This window comes from Triturus cristatus, chromosome 12 (genome assembly GCF_964204655.1).
Source record: "Triturus cristatus chromosome 12, aTriCri1.1, whole genome shotgun sequence".
In the NCBI taxonomy this organism is placed as follows: Eukaryota; Metazoa; Chordata; class Amphibia; order Caudata; family Salamandridae; genus Triturus; species Triturus cristatus.
This window is the reverse complement of record NC_140595.1, coordinates 210,886,606-210,904,174: the sequence shown is the minus strand read 5'-3', so window position 1 is coordinate 210,904,174 and position 17,569 is coordinate 210,886,606. Positions and strand designations below refer to the sequence as shown.

The 17,569-nt window shown below is 46.4% G+C and overlaps 1 protein-coding gene across 2 annotated transcripts in view; it reads right to left on the bottom strand.

Moving 5' to 3' along the window:
• The window catches only part of NRN1L (neuritin 1 like), a 394,567-nt gene that overhangs the window by 82,181 nt on the left and 294,817 nt on the right, over positions 1 to 17,569 (bottom strand). For both annotated transcript variants that reach the window (XM_085637499.1, XM_085637500.1), the window contains exon 2: positions 7,879 to 8,053. In XM_085637499.1, the coding sequence (XP_085493625.1) occupies positions 7,879 to 8,053 (175 nt within the window). The remainder of the gene's footprint in view (positions 1 to 7,878; positions 8,054 to 17,569) is intronic.

Below are 17,569 nucleotides of genomic sequence, written 5' to 3'. Positions count from 1 at the left end.
CACTAGGTACATGTCCCAGTCCGGGGAAAAAGGCCAAAAGTCTCAGAGTTCTTTTAGATATGGAATTCAATCTTAAGGCCCAGGCTAATCGCAAGGTGACTTGCATCTGGGTCATTAGGAGGCTCAGGAAAATCTTCCCGCTTATTCAGCAGTCAGCAGGTATCCAAGTTGCCCTTCCCCTAGTCATGTCCACATTACAGCAACTCGCTATAGTTAGACTCTAACAAGAGCACTCAACACAAACTCCAGGTGGTACAAAATAAACCGGCCAGATCGATCCTTGATATTCATAGGCACCAGTCAGCCGCCAGAGGACTAGAGGCCTTACATTGGCGCCCCAGCAGAAAGCGCATTATGTTTACATCACTTTGCATAGTGTATAAGGCCATGCTCCTCTCCAATCCATCAAGAATTAAAAATATGTTTCGCTGGTATTGTCCAGGAAGAATCCTGCGATCAGCACATCAAAATCAGCTCATGGTGCCTAGAACCAAAAAGAAGAATTGAGGGCACAGAGCATTCTCAAGTGCGGCAATAGGACTTGTTTCCATTGATGCTGTGACTCTCTGCTCTCTAGGGGGCATCTTGGTGCCAGTGCACTCCATTATTGAGGTGCTGCTGTTATGTTCTCAACGTCTGGGGCGGGTGAACCTCTCGTGAAGAGCCTTATGGCATGAATGTGCAGCTGAAGCGCTAAATGGCTCCGGAGTCATAGGGTTGGGAGGACAAGGGGTGGATTCCAGTGCTCCGAGGCAATCTCCTCTCACTGAGGGTATCAATTCTGTCCACAAAACAAATGACCCAATTTAACGCATCTATTTAGCAGCTGTAATCTATATGGTGTTGCCAATACCTAAGTATTGTGAGTCATTGTAGCAAAGCTTTATTGAGTGTTGCTGACTTAAATGGATGGCACGCGCTGAGCGGTAGGACCAGCTGCTCACAACCAGTGCCTCCCCTCCACGCCTCTGCGGTGTCTGACTCGGACCCCAAACCCCGCTCCCCGCTCTCGCTGAGGTACAGGTGGGTCACAGACCTGTGCCTCCGTGAGGGAAATGTCCCGACAATCACTGCCTTGTGCCCAAATAACAAAGATACTGCTGGAAGCGCAAAGATGTATATATTTTTTTGCAGTTTTTTATATAGCGCGAACTCGGCCCGAAGGTATCAGAGCGCTTCACATGCGCACCAGTTGCATTACAGACGGACACTTTCATTTCTAGGCTCGGGGAGGTTAAGTGATTTGCCCAGGGTTATAGGATGTTTGAGCCTCAACGTCGGCAGCTGTAGCCGTTAAGCCACACCCTGAGTGCACGTGCAGAAGGGTGGAAGAGTTTTAAGGGTACCCGGCTGAAGGAGGGCATTAGCCTAACAAGTGAGCAACAGTCTTGGCATCATTAATGCATACACACTTAAGGCAGGACTCAGTAGGACCGTAGTGTCACTCTCTGAAGAGCCGGTAAATATCACCAGTTAATAACCCGAGCCTCATGATGGGCTTCAGCTGCGCCCAAACTGCATATGGCGGGTAGAGGACAACAATTCATGTGGCACAATAATGTGGCAGCTCCGTCACCATCCTCGGTCTTCTGTCCCTCTAGTCAGTTGCCTGCTTTGAGGGTTGCAGTTCAGGACCTGCTGTTCCTATAGTTACAGTAAGTCTTGGGGAATCTGATTGGCTGCCAGACTCCACATTGCAATGGCTATCAATGACTTATGCCCCATGTGATACACAGCAGCACTAAGAATTGTATTTTAATGGTGTCTTTTAAAATGGAATGATCTTGGAATTTACAGGTTACAAAGTTCTACTACTGACCATTACCCCTTTAGCGCCCCTCAGTTTCGCCTAGCCCATGGATAAGCCACTGTTGAGGCATTTTCAGACCTCTCTTGATGCACACCGGTTCTGCCCTAAAGCATGCACAGGTATCCCACAGCCGAGATGCCCAGAGATCCCTCAAAGCGCACCATTATGTAGTGGTTTTTATGGCCCAGTGCTGCCAGGTACTCAACGCCTGCACTTCTAAATACCACTTAAAGCGCTTTGCTGTGGTTTTCTCCATGCACTGATATTCCAGTACTGTGACGTGTAGGGTCGAGCAGCGCACCTCCGCCATGATCTGCACCGTGCAAGGAAATCCAGCTGCTGAGCTGTTCCAGGGCTCCTATGGTGCTCCTGCTGAGCTGTACCACAACCACTGTGTCACTTCTGAGCGGTCCCGAGAGCTCCCATGGTGCCCCTCTCTCTTGTGCTGCAGGACGCTATCCAGGTCTAGACACGCGCACAGCGCTCTCTGAGTATGTGCATCACTCACCACACTCAACTGCCCCTTCACCAAACTCAATGCACTTCAGCAGCCCCTTTTCATAAATGTTCACAAGTTAATAGGGCTATCTCAGACATCTCCAGAGCTTTCAGGTCCAGGTTCAGGGACTCCACCTCTCAGCCTTTTGTGGTCGGTAAAATGAGTGCCCAGGAGTTTAGTAATAGCACTTGTAAAGATGGAAAATCATGACAAAAGGAGAAAGCAGGAACCTGCAAGAGTGAGATAAAGAGGCAGGCAGTGTCTAGCGGTGGATTAAAGAGGCAAAAGATGGAACCAAGACTACACAACCCTGGTGTTCGGCACCCCCACCTTGGTATTCAGCGCCAGCCATGGACCTTTGGGCAACGCTTTGGGCCCCTGCATTTATCCTGTTACAAATTAAACACTGAACAGGGATCTCTGTGTAACCTTTATCTCACACAAGGGAGAGTTTGTGGATAGCAACATGTAGTTGTGACATCGATGGACTGCACACTGTGCAATCAGTATTCATAGTGCACATTTTATATTACAAATGTTTACAATTTGTAGTACAATGAGCTACAACTATTTTCACACAAGTATCACTTTGGTCAAGTGCCGAAACAGATTTTAAATCCCTGGTCTGCAGGGTCAAAAAGGTAACAATTAGTTTTTTATTATGTTATTAACAAAAGCCAATGACAACTATCCACTGCCCGGGCTATCTGGCTTTTGCCCAAGTAGCAACCTCTAAAGGGCTGGGACGTCCTAGCGGTGGATTATTGATCTGGGTTAGGCAGCACTCATCCCTTCAAGTCAGAGAAATTCCAACTAATAGTGGAGACATTTTGGCCTTAAAAATTCTGAGGGATGGTCTCGTGCTGTTTACCTTGATCAACATTTACTCACGAGGTCAAGTGGGGGGCAGACAATCACCTACCATTCAGCACTTGGACTCTCTGTGTGATGGTTTAGTTCACTCCAAATCCTTGGTGTTAGTGGGTGATTTTAACTGCACCTTTGAGCCCCTGGGCTACGAAGATGGCAGCCTAAGTGCGGAAGAGGACTCAACTTGGGGTATTCCACCTTTATCTCTCCCTCCCATTAAAAAGTGGAGTGAGGCGGCCCTTCAACTAAAAGGTTTTTCCCTGGGGCGGGGTCTTAGGGCTTTGAATGGTAGAACCTCTTCAGATCTGAATGGTAGTCACACTTTCTCGAATGGGAGGAGTGGCAGTAGGATAGATTACATCTTTGTTAGCCTGGACTTATGGCCCACGGTATTGGACATGATGGTCATTCCCAGACCAGAAAGTGACCACGATCATGCACCAGCTTCCCATGGGGCGACCCGGAGGAGGAGCTAGCGGTGTGCGCTCCATTGCGGTTGTTTATAAAAATGGCTCCCTCGAGCTTTGAGCTGACGAGCTCCTGGACGACGCACCTGCGTGCCTGTGTGGGCACTGAGGCCCTTGACGGTTGCTTGGTGGCCCTCTCTTCCACCCCTAACTATTTTCTCTACTGAGGAGGGAAGTTATCCCGAAACCCGAGCCATGTCTCGGGCGATATTTGAAAACCCGGGACATGTATCGGGTCTAGAGATCATCAACAAGTACTCACTTGCACCCACTGGGGTGAACCACTTAAGAACTTCATGCACCAGCTTCCCATGGGGCGACCCGGAGGAGGAGCTAGCGGTGTGCGCTCCATTGCGGTTGTTTATAAAAATGGCTCCCTCGAGCTTTGAGCTGACGAGCTCCTGGACGACGCACCTGTGTGCCTGTGTGGGCACTGAGGCCCTTGACGGTTGCTTGGCGGCCCTCTCTTCCACCCCTAACTATTTTCTCTACTGAGGAGGGAAGTTATCCCGAAACCCGAGCCATGTCTCGGGCGATATTTGAAAACCCGGGACATGTATCGGGTCTAGAGATCATCAACAAGTACTCACTTGCACCCACTGGGGTGAACCACTTAAGAACTTCATGCACCAGCTTCCCATGGGGCGACCCGGAGGAGGAGCTAGCGGTGTGCGCTCCATTGCGGTTGTTTATAAAAATGGCTCCCTCGAGCTTTGAGCTGACGAGCTCCTGGACGACGCACCTGCGTGCCTGTGTGGGCACTGAGGCCCTTGACGGTTGCTTGGCGGCCCTCTCTTCCACCCCTAACTATTTTCTCTACTGAGGAGGGAAGTTATCCCGAAACCCGAGCCATGTCTCGGGCGATATTTGAAAACCCGGGACATGTATCGGGTCTAGAGATCATCAACAAGTACTCACTTGCACCCACTGGTGTGAACCACTTAAGAACTTCATGCACCAGCTTCCCATGGGGCGACCCGGAGGAGGAGCTAGCGGTGTGCGCTCCATTGCGGTTGTTTATAAAAATGGCTCCCTCGAGCTTTGAGCTGACGAGCTCCTGGACGACGCACCTGCGTGCCTGTGTGGGCACTGAGGCCCTTGACGGTTGCTTGGCGGCCCTCTCTTCCACCCCTAACTATTTTCTCTACTGAGGAGGGAAGTTATCCCGAAACCCGAGCCATGTCTCGGGCGATATTTGAAAACCCGGGACATGTATCGGGTCTAGAGATCATCAACAAGTACTCACTTGCACCCACTGGGGTGAACCACTTAAGAACTTCATGCACCAGCTTCCCATGGGGCGACCCGGAGGAGGAGCTAGCGGTGTGCGCTCCATTGCGGTTGTTTATAAAAATGGCTCCCTCGAGCTTTGAGCTGACGAGCTCCTGGACGACGCACCTGCGTGCCTGTGTGGGCACTGAGGCCCTTGACGGTTGCTTGGCGGCCCTCTCTTCCACCCCTAACTATTTTCTCTACTGAGGAGGGAAGTTATCCCGAAACCCGAGCCATGTCTCGGGCGATATTTGAAAACCCGGGACATGTATCGGGTCTAGAGATCATCAACAAGTACTCACTTGCACCCACTGGGGTGAACCACTTAAGAACTTCATGCACCAGCTTCCCATGGGGCGACCCGGAGGAAGAGCTAGCGGTGTGCGCTCCATTGCGGTTGTTTATAAAAATGGCTCCCTCGAGCTTTGAGCTGACGAGCTCCTGGACGACGCACCTGCGTGCCTGTGTGGGCACTGAGGCCCTTGACGGTTGCTTGGCGGCCCTCTCTTCCACCCCTAACTATTTTCTCTACTGAGGAGGGAAGTTATCCCGAAACCCGAGCCATGTCTCGGGCGATATTTGAAAACCCGGGACATGTATCGGGTCTAGAGATCATCAACAAGTACTCACTTGCACCCACTGGGGTGAACCACTTAAGAACTTCATGCACCAGCTTCCCATGGGGCGACCCGGAGGAAGAGCTAGCGGTGTGCGCTCCATTGCGGTTGTTTATAAAAATGGCTCGCTCGAGCTTTGAGCTGACGAGCTCCTGGACGACGCACCTGCGTGCCTGTGTGGGCACTGAGGCCCTTGACGGTTGCTTGGCGGCCCTCTCTTCCACCCCTAACTATTTTCTCTACTGAGGAGGGAAGTTATCCCGAAACCCGAGCCATGTCTCGGGCGATATTTGAAAACCCGGGACATGTATCGGGTCTAGAGATCATCAACAAGTACTCACTTGCACCCACTGGGGTGAACCACTTAAGAACTTCATGCACCAGCTTCCCATGGGGCGACCCGGAGGAGGAGCTAGCGGTGTGCGCTCCATTGCGGTTGTTTATAAAAATGGCTCCCTCGAGCTTTGAGCTGACGAGCTCCTGGACGACGCACCTGCGTGCCTGTGTGGGCACTGAGGCCCTTGACGGTTGCTTGGCGGCCCTCTCTTCCACCCCTAACTATTTTCTCTACTGAGGACTGTAGTTATCCCGAAACCCGAGCCATGTCTCGGGCGATATTTGAAAACCCGGGACATGTATCGGGTCTAGAGATCATCAACAAGTACTCACTTGCACCCACTGGGGTGAACCACTTAAGAACTTCATGCACCAGCTTCCCATGGGGCGACCCGGAGGAGGAGCTAGCGGTGTGCGCTCCATTGCGGTTGTTTATATTATTAACAAAAGCGCCTTCTTGAATGGGAAGTAGGACGCAGGGGCCATTGAACAATTAACATGCTACCATCCCACTCCCTGTTTGTCCAACAGAAAAGATGCCTTCCGACAGTCTGCAGAATAGACTTTCAAGTAGAAAAAGTAAGTTGAATATGTACAGTTTAACAAATATTGACCTGAAATCGAGAAGTGGTGTGTTCAAGAAGGACACATGGGCTGTGTTTAGAGAAATATTTAACGTTCTGACGACATACCCCTTTCTGCCTGAGAACCAATAAAAAGAGGAGAGTCATATTTTTGTCCTGAAATCCACCTTTTCCTCCCATCTTAAATCAAGCATCGGCAAACTCAATAGGTCTGACGTTGGCTACTAATCTTTTGGCTTTGCCAATGCTTGTTTTCACATGGCTTTTATAAAACTGTATTGGTAGATAAGCTATTGATAGCATATCATATCTGCACACCTAGAAGTACTCATTGAATGGGTGCAAATGTACTATTTTTGGAATTCACAAACATTGGCAGTAGTAAGCTTGGAAAGCTGTGCCAGTCTGAGGTTTTCAGGTATACTACTGGCAATCAAACACACATAAGGTGGTTGGGCGAATGCTTGCAAATAGGGTAAGCACTGACAGTCCATCAGGCATTCCAAACCATTGTTTTTTGCCAACAGTGCCACTCTAGACAGAGGGCTTGATTTAGGATTTTGGCAGACAGAGTAAATGTCGACAGCGTGTTAAAGGGCTTTACTGCCTTTTCTCCACCTGTCAAGTTTAAAGAGGTCTTCCAAGTCTGTAGACAAATCTATACATGTTGGTTACTGTCAATGTAGGAAAAGTTTAGCGAATGATTCCGTCAAACATGACAGCTGGCCGTCAAACTTTTCCAAAGTTTTGTATTTTTCAAAAACAAAAAACAAAGCAGGAGTTAGTCTTTAAAATATTCTTAAAACTAATCACCCCCAAAACAGTTTTACCCCACGGTATAGGGGTCATTTTTTCTTTCTTTGCTGTCCCACACCGCCAGGATATACCTCGAGGAGACAGACGATAAAAAAAAGCCTTCTGACGGTCCACTCTAAATAGGACGGACGGTCAGATGGCTTACTTCCTACTTATGACCTACTCTATCGGAAGGTCGAAGGAAGTTTTATACTGAAATAGTAAATCGTACTTCATTTGTGTAAAACTTGCGGTCCATCCGACTCAAAATTGGGTGGGTTGACCTTGAGTTTGACAGACAGGTGCAAGGGTGCCTGCATCGGCGCATGGCAGCCAGCGCAGGGGGGAGCACAGGGATCCGTCATATCGTTGTAGATTTGACGCATCCCTGTGTTTTGTAAGTGACTCGGTGCGGCACAGCAAAATGGCTTGCGGCATCGCGCTGCGTCACTCTATAGTAAATAAGGCCCTCAGTATCTTCTCAGCAGTAGCATGTTCTGAGCCATCGCTGGTGTATGGCCAGACACATCTCTGCTGAAGATGTCTCACTGTCAGCATCCCCTTTGAGCAGGGTCATGAGTCCAGCATTCACAGCCACCAACCCTCCCCGTGGAGTTCCCCAACTCACTTGCATATGGTGTCCAGCTCCTCGGCCTCCTCCTTTATTGTTTTCTCATCCGAGTCCTTCAGCGTCTGCACATTCTGGGCGATGCTGTCCCCCAGACTGATCAGGCACTCCGCAAAGCCCTTGTAGATGGTGTCGCACTTCCGGCTGGCAGTGGCCACTGGGCTGTACGCTAGCACTGCAAGAGACAAAAGACAGGGGCGTTCAGCCTATGAGGAAACAGTTTGTAGATTTCTAGCCTATCAGCCACACCGAGGCCACTGATCATTTCACCTTTATAGACTGGTAAGATGGCGGCCTTTCTAGCTGGTACAGGATGACCATTAATAACTTTCGAATATAAAGCTTTCATTTGGGGAAGTAATATATGATTAAATCTTGATGCACACGGCTGAATAATATGGAAGGAAATGCTTGCCCTCATTAGTCAGAAAGTAAGTTAAAACTCCAAGACCATTAGTTAATAAGTGCATCCAATTACCTGCGTCCCCAGAGCTGAATGTTATTGAAACATACTAGATAATAACGGTGTCTAAAGTAGTTCCTAAGGACGGTTCAATACCAGATTTTCAAGATACTGATATACGATAAAGTATTGTGCAATTAATCTAAATCGAAGTCCTTTGCAGAGTCAGTGGCTAGCTAGTCAAACAGACAAGTTTTGGTAAAGCCAATAAGTGGCCTTGGCAAGTTTGCAATGTTTGTATTTATTTATTTTTTCAAATATATGCATAATGAAAAACGTTTGTCAAATATATAATACAAATATAAAAAAGGAGTGGCCCCGCAGCCCAGGCTCACTAACCCTGGCACTGAAGTCCAATACTTTTTTAGGCGGCAGGCCTCATGTAGTCAGGCTTTTCACTCACAGTGTGCAAAGACCAATGGATGAAGTGGGTTGGCCTATTGCCCCAAGCCGTAAACTGTAGCGGGCACAAATGTGAATGACACTCGAACAGACCAATTAATGGAAAGGGCTAGCCAAAAGCTACTGTATGTATGTATATATGTAACTGTATGTATGTGTTTATGTATGTGTTATTATTATGATATTTAAAAAAAACATGATGATGGCAAGAAAGCTAAAGCTGTCTCTAGGCCGTGCTCAAAACTAAACTGAACTTTCCAGAGTAAAAGAGTAGAACTTTTGAACATTGTCTGCTGAACAGATAAAATGGAGTTTTAATTTTTTTTTGGGGAGGGAGGCCGTAAGGAAGTTCCAAACAAGCGAAGGGCCCGATTCACAAAGGTAAACTGAGACAAAAGTCTAACTTTACGACTTTCGGTATTCACAAAGGGCATTTACGAGCACTAAAGTTAGACTTTTGTCTCAGTTTAACTTAAGCTTTGGTCTTAAGTCTAACTGAGCGCAGCCTTAAGTTAAACGGAGACAACTTTACTACTCATAAATGCCCTTTGTGAATACCGAAAGACGTTTGTCTCAGTTTAACTTAAGTTTTGGTCTTAAGTCTAACTGAGACCAAAACGTAAGTTAAACTGAAACACAAGTCTAACTTTACTTTTCTTAAATGCCCTTTATGAATACAGAAAAACGTAAAGTTAGACTTTTCATTTCAGTTTACCTTTGTGAATAGGGCCCAAAGTGTTGTGTCTAAGAGACTCATCCTCAGTGATGAAGAAATAGGGAGGATGTGCTATTTATTATCAGTGGCTATGGAAAACTGGACAATTGCCACAATCAACCAACGTACTCTGTCCCTGTCCAACTAACCTGTTAAAGGCACTTCCTACTTTCCACTAGAGCAGCACACCTCTGACTGAAATTCCTTTGCAATTGGGGATGGAGTAAAGGCCTCTGGATTGGCAGCTCGCTTTCAACAATCTCATGGAGCCACAGTATCTAAATCCCTTGCTGCAGTCACCAAACAATTGGATAATATACAGCACGCACTCCCAAAAGATTTGCATCTCATAAGTCTGGCTACTCTTATAATTGCATCTGAACCAGGAAGGCCCCTCACGGAATGAGGATGGTCCCTCAACGGATAAGGAATAATCCCACAACGGGTGGGCCATCAAGGTAAGGGGATTATTCCACAGAAATTGCAGGACAGAACATTCTCCCACTGGCATTTTTCTTTTGCACTGCAGGCTAGGGGGTGCTTTCACAGCAGGGTGGGTTGACATAACCCAACCAAGGAAGTAGCTATGGCCCCACTCAAGTTGTGGCCGTCCACTGAGCTGTGATTTTCATAATTGGGTGGCTGGGTTGAACATTTTTATTAGGGCTGATTTTGATTTCCAGTCTGGCCCTGACTGTTTGAGGAATAATTTTACATAGAATGATGGATGAACCTGTAAGGTATGAGGGTTGATCTCTCAAGATTAGAGGGATTCTTCCAAAGGTATAGACATTACTCCACAAAGTCTGACAGAAATATACAGGAGCAACCCTTTCTGCCCAATTACAGAACCAGGGTACAACCAATTCTCTTTCTGAATGGGATGCACGCATGGATGGATGTCCTGTACCACTTCAGCAGATGATCTGGTGATTGTGTTTTGGGTTGGTGACGCAGTCGTAGATTGAAATATATTGGTATACACTGGAATGAGTCATTAATGTGGCAGTATTACTTGATTACCTTAACATTGGATCAGCATTAGCTGTCCTGGGGAGTACCACATGAATCAACGAGTGGGTCGAAAGGTCTCCACTAACGAAGGGATTGCTCATAACAGATTTATCTTGAACACATAGAACCAAGATTGCATTTGACTTTGTAAAATCTTAATAAGGGACTTCCTTTTCTTTTTCATTGTACTTATGTGTATGACAGCTTCACTTGTTACACACTACACCAATGAGCGCTGCGCCAGCTTCACCAATGTATAGCACAATACCATTCAAAGCTATATAAAGGCTCATAATTTCTGAAGCTGAAAGGCCAGTGCTTATTTGTTTTTATGTAGATTATACCTACTGAAACAATTTTGGATTTGTTCACACATGTACTAGCATTTGAACTAAGATCCACAGAACCTTTGTTCTTGCTGTTCCTCAAAGTCTGAGGACTGGTCCTGGTGGAAATGAGGGAAGACCCTACAAGATATGAAGAATGATCCCTCATGATAAGAGACAGTAACCCAAAACACGAGAGGAGTGATCCATTTATGAGGCATGGTCCTGCAAGGTCCAGGAAGGAAAAACCTTTAGATACTGACTGGCCCCACTTTTGACGATTTACAGGTTTGGAAAGACTCACAGTGTGAAATGGGCTTCACAATACAGGCAGCAAGCCTCTGGAACTGTCTCCCTGCACAATAAAGCGGCCTGCACAACAACTTGGACTTTCTGAAGCAGTCAAGATCTGGTTTTTTCCAAACACCTGAAAATCAAGGCGATCAGGACAGCTCTAAAAACAAGGCATTGCATCCTGAGGCCACATAAATCACTAATGGGGACCACAGAATTATGGAATGCATGGTACAGAGCTGCACTTCTAACAGCGCTCATTCTGCATCATAGACCAGCGAAGAACAGCATCAAATCCACAATGACATGGGAAACAGCCTCTACAACGAGATTTTTACCACGCTATACCTTTACTACGCATGTTTTTTATCACGCATGGTTTGAGAACGTATATGCTTTTAAAACATATGCCTTACCACGCATTTAAGGTAAGTTCGGGTTGTGGGGCTTACACCCCGCAAATACATGGTGTGTGTATATATCTATCTATATATATATTCACTGAAAAAACCATAGGTTTCACACATGTTATAGTTAGCTGTACATTTCACTCGTAAAAAACCAATGAAATTCCCCCGTTATAGTTAGTGCAGGCAACTATAACTCACGCGACCGCAATCCTCTGCTGATGCTAATACTGTATTTAGACACTTATTTGCCCATGTCTTCTTCCATTAAATTTTAGCTATACATATATTACAAATATTTTTTTTTCATAAAGACACATATGTCATCAGCAGAAGATTGCGGTCGCGTGAGTTATAGTTGCCTGCACTAACTATAACGGGGGAATTTCATTGGTTTTTTACGAGTGAAATGTACAGCTAACTATAACATGTGTGAAACCTATGGTTTTTTCAGTGAATTTGCAAGGTTTTTTAAATGCTAATTCCTAACTATAACGTGTGTGAAACCTATGGTTTTTTCAGTGAATTTGTACGGTTTTTTAAATGCTAAGTTACTTTACGCCATTCGTGGCGTGCGCGCCCAGTTAACGCAGTTCGTTCCGTGCGCGCACGGTGCGCTTCGCGCACCGTGCACGCACAGTGAGCACGCGGTGCGCTTCGCGCACCGCGCGCCCACTTTACGCAGTTAGTGCCGTGCACGCACGGTGGTCACGCGGTGCGCTGCGCGCACCGCGTGCCCACGTTATACGGGATGGGCCATGTACGCACGATGCGCTTCGCGCACCGTGCGCACATGGGGGACATATTATGCGCATCTTTGTGAAATTTATTCTTTGTTAATTTCTTAACTCTAATAAGCCATGCAAAAAAAGTGCCCTTCGGGCACCATTTGCACACAGGGTGGGGAGAGTGTGGATAATTTTTTTTTTTTAAATGTTTTACCGTACGCGTACGGTAAGCGTAATCGGCGATTTTCCGAAAAAAAAAAACATTTTTTTTGGGCTTGGGGGTTGTTTGGGGACCCCTATATCAATGCTGGGTGGTTAGGATCTCAAGAAACTGCCTCTTTAGACATTTTTTGGCTTCGTTTTTGCTGCCCAACTGAGAGAGCGAGAGAGAAAATGGCGGCCGCCGCTTCCTGGTTTCGACCGATTCGAATGTTTACTAAGATCTAAGAGCCAATCAAAATCGCGCTCGCGCACGCCACCGTACGCGTACGGTAAGCTTACGGTAAGCGCACCGTAAGCGCACCGTAAGCTGCCACAGATATATATATTGATTTAAAGGCTATTTTCTCAGAATCTACTGAACAGATTTACACCAAACCTACAAAAGGCACTTCCTTGACCTGAGGACTACCTCTCTGTCAAATTTCAAGTAATTCTGTTCAGCCGTTCGGGCTGTAGCTGTGTCTAAAGGTCCTATGGAAAAATGCATGGGAAAAACGCGTTTTGGGACCCCCCTATTATCTCAGCCCCCGCTTGACGAATCCCCCCGAGACTTTCAGGGTAGGAGCGGAGTGTAGCGCCCCACCTATTTTGAAAAATTCGCGAGGATTCGTCAACCGGCGCCAAAGTTATTCAAAATAGAATGTTGCGGATTTCCTATGGAAACGTGGTCCTAACTATAACTACCTACTGGCGACCGCCAGTAGGTAATATATATATATATATATATATATATATATATATATATATATATATATGCAATGCGTTGTAAAGGCATACTTTGTAAAAGCATATGTGTTTTAAAAAGATGCAGGGTGAAAAATGTGCGGTAAAGGCATGCAGAGTATTTCCCTGCATTGTTACGTCATACAACCAATGACATGATTGAAGGCACGCAGTCCCTCATGACCATCACTTAACCCTCCCCATTTAGGGAAGGCCATGCCGACACACTCCGCCAACTATGCATTACTGCTTTGAGTCCATCCTCTCTCCCAAGAGAGTACTTCCGGGTGCCACCAGAGCTGTGAAGTTTTTCCAAAGGTATCAGTCCTGATCATTACAGAAAAGCTTATAAGGTATGATTTGGAAAGGTATGAGGGTGATCTTACAAGGTGGAATCAGAGGGAAGGGAAAGAATGCCGCATTTGGTGCCACAGAATGTGTGCCCTGAGAAAATCCCCCTGCCCAGTCTGTATTGCTGAATGAAACCCCCAAGAACTTTATCTGTTTTACTTTATGTGCTGATGAAATCAAGCAGTAAAGTAAAGGTCTGAACGAGCAGCTCCTATTCCAGGCTAATGAGAATAATTCCTCAGAGTGGCATCTGCAAAACGCTAATTCCGCCGGTTCCTGCCTCGGCAAGCACACACGTCTCCCCGGCATTTATCACACTTATCACCTCTAACAGGTGTCGCCTCTTCCGAGCTGTATGGATGTGTCTGATAGGGGCATTTAAAGGGCTGGACTGGCCATAGCGCGGCGTTGCAGCAGTGCTGCAAAATCGGCCCCTTGTAATAAAAGCGCAGCCGGGTTCCTGCCAGCCGCCCTTCTCCCCCTCCCTCCCCGGAGGGCTGGTTTGCGATCCCAGTCCAGCCCTGGGCATTAAACCAGGCAGGCACGGAGGGAGGAAGGGCAGGGGTCTCCCCCTCTTCAGTTAGATGGTGAGCTGTCTGCACACTCAGCAAACAAGCCAAAAGTAGTGGCAGAGGAAGCCAACAGACTTCGTGAGAGACTGTCAGGCGTGCAACACCCATTGGACTCAAAGGGCTTCAGCCCCCCCCCCCCCCCCCCCCGTCGTGTGTGGCAGCTCGGGATGAGACAGCTTCCCGGCACACACACAGCCGCACCCGAGCACTTCACAGGTCTTTAAAAGACCATTTGCATGTTAATGAGGCTTTGTTGTCCTTCTTTCCTTCTTTTGTGTTTTTATCTCCCTTGTTCTGGGTCAAAGACTGATGAGGAAAAAAAGGTGCCGGGACCAAACAATGAGTGCTGGTGTGCCCCTTCTGCAACCAAAGGATCACACTAAGCACTGCGCTGTGTAGGGCATAGGGCTGTAGCTCCTCGTCTCAGAAAAAAGGGATAAATCTTAGGGCTGATCTCCAGAGCCCACAAAGTACATACACATATAAGTATATATTAATATATAAGTATATACAACAGGTCTCGAATGCTCGACCTAAAAATGGCCTTCAAAGGCTTTAGGCATGAAAAAGTAACTTTAGAGATTGAATTGGATAAATAGTTCATTATTTTCTAGCTGTTTCCTAACCGAAATTAGCATTATTAATGGTAATTTTGTAATAACGTCGAAAAAATGTATTCACATCAGGAAAGAAGATTTTTGAGGATACACCACCTACAGACCTTCTTCTTAAGAATGGCAGCTGTTGTCAGAAGCCGAGTTTGTAAATCTGCTTTCTTCTACATGTACAGATTTCCCTGTGACCTCTGTGCTCAATGTCCTTTTAGGATCCTATCTTTCATCATAGTGCCAGAGTGTGGAAATCTAGCTGAATACAAATACCATGTTTAAAGTGTATTTATGAATTATTTTTATTTTTATTTAGTTATTTATAAAGCACATCTATCACCCATGGTCATCTTGGTACTAGGACAGTGGCAGACAGAGACAATGAAGGAGACAGTGAGACAAAGAGAGGTAGAGAAGCCTCTTAACAGAAAAGATAGGCTTTCTAAGTTTACAACTACCTTGCTAAACCCAGTGGTCAAAAACACCTTTCACGACTCAGCTGATCTTTTCAGACAAGCTCATCACAGCGTCACTTTAGCTGCACATTGAGACATCCATCTTGGTCCCTGGTTTCCGGCTTTAACATGGTACTTTATCTGTAGTATTGTTGATTGCTGACAGCTTTAGAATGGACGACTACGAGAATAGGGTAGGGGTGGCGATCCTGTTAGACTTGTCTGCATCTTTTGACATCATGAGCTCTCGACTCTGGCTTCTAAGATTGACACAGTTCTCACGTAAATAGAATCAGTTGTCCCTAACCATCAGGAGGTTCTTAACCTGCCTTTTTTAAGAGCTACTTCTACATGGGTAACTTGAGGCATCCCTCAGGGCTGACCATATCAGAGTTCTTTTTCTTAACCATAATCTTTAATCACACCTAAGCCTTCTCAACAAATATGGGCATAACATTTTATGGACACCAAAAGCCAAAACACATGTAGCTTCACAAAATATACTGCAATCCTGTCCTCTTGCAGAGAAGTTCGGTTCTTGGAATGACCGCTTGCTTTATGTCGGGCAACTACTACAAACCTAATCGCACAAAACCAGAGAACCTGCGGCGTCATTCTTGATACTCACTTTAGAGCAGTGCTTTAGAGCTGTCTTTGCCACCTGAAATGCCTAAGGAGATTCTAGCATTACCTCTCCTGTCACAAGGTTAGTGCTGCTAATATTTTTATATTGCCAATATTGGATTACAGAAACTGCACTTACCTGCATCTTGTGTAAGCTCCACTGCCTGACTGCAGGGGATACAGAATAGTGCTGTTGTCTGGGCTTAAAAATATAATCGCTTTGCCGTTTTCTCCACCGGCGGAGGGGTCACAAATATTCAGTTGAAGAGATTGTGCATCATACATTAGGCTGGAACAGGAGGCAAAATCGGCCCTTGAACTGTTTTAATACCAGCCCATTCTTGCCCATATCAAACAATGGCGTAACAATAGCCCTCACAGCCGCCGTGGTGAGGGGGCCCTGAGCTCCAGGGGGGCCCCCTCCGGTACTGTGCAAGGGCAGGCCTGAGAGCTCCTGACTGGGTCCGGAGCATTGGGGGCCCCATCCATGTACTTTACAGGGGGGACCCTCAAGTTTTGTTAGGCAACTGTGTATGTAGCAAGTGAACCGGCCCCACCTGTGTAAGGATTTAGGGATGAAAGGGAGAAACAGAGGGTTCTACCTGCAGTTTTATATAGCACAAACTCAACCCGAAGGTATTGGAGGGCTTTACATGAGCACCAGTTACGTTACACAAGGACACATATTCATTTTTGGTAAGCACGGGGAGATTAAGTGATTTGCCCAGAATCGCAGGCTGTTGAGCCGACGCAGAGACTAGAACCTGGTTCTCCAGCTTCAAAGTCAGCAGCTCTGGCTGTTATGCCTCATCCTCTCCTACGTAAGGAGCCACTCCCAGAGGCCTGGTTTCTACACTCACCACACACTCATCCATCACAGGTGTCATCGGTCAGGTGAACCTGCTAATGCCCATGGCCAGTTCCAGTCACTATACCCATACCTCTGTGTCAATACTATGCAAAACCCTCACACTACCAATCCCAAAAATTCATTTTACAGGGCATTTTCTCAAATATACGGGATAAAATTCAAATATTTTAGAACCCTTTTGAAGAGATACATTGGAATTTTCATAAATGTAAGGGTTTGGCAAAGTACCCAGTAATAGTATTTCTTTGTAACAACAAACCAGGTGCATGTCTATTGAACATTTGTGCTCTGCGTCCATCTGGGCTAGAAGGGCAGCGTGGGCTGCGTCTCTCAGCCAATACAGCCCGGCAAACAGCCCACTTGCTCCCAGACTTCCTCTCAGACTCTTATGGGTTTTTACTGTATCTTCCTTTATTGCCATACAGATCCTGCTCATGCGACATTTTTGCAAACTCATACTCTATGATAAAAGATATTTATGTACAACGAACTTCACACTTTGTGCTGCTACAATGGCTCCAGCTTCTTGATTTCTAAAGTGAACGGACAAGAACAAGAGAAGCTATCTTAAAGCCCATCAACAAAACAAAATCATTTCCTTTCGAAACACCTTCGTATGAAAACAGTCATTTGAAATTTGGGGAGGCCTTACTATAGTCTTGGATCTTCCCAAAGTCGATTTTCTTAGCACCATATTTCCCAACGACCACCCATACTATTATTGCACAGTGCTATGAAACCTCCGGCTGTTAATGCACTGAGTAAGAGGCATTAATATTACATATTAAAAAGCATATCTGCCTTGGCAGGAGCTGTTGAGCTTGTGAGTGAAGGTGCAGGGACATCTTAAGGATTTTGGGGGCCCTGGGTCAAACTTTTTTGGGGGGTCCTGTTCTGAAAAGCTTTGAATTGATGA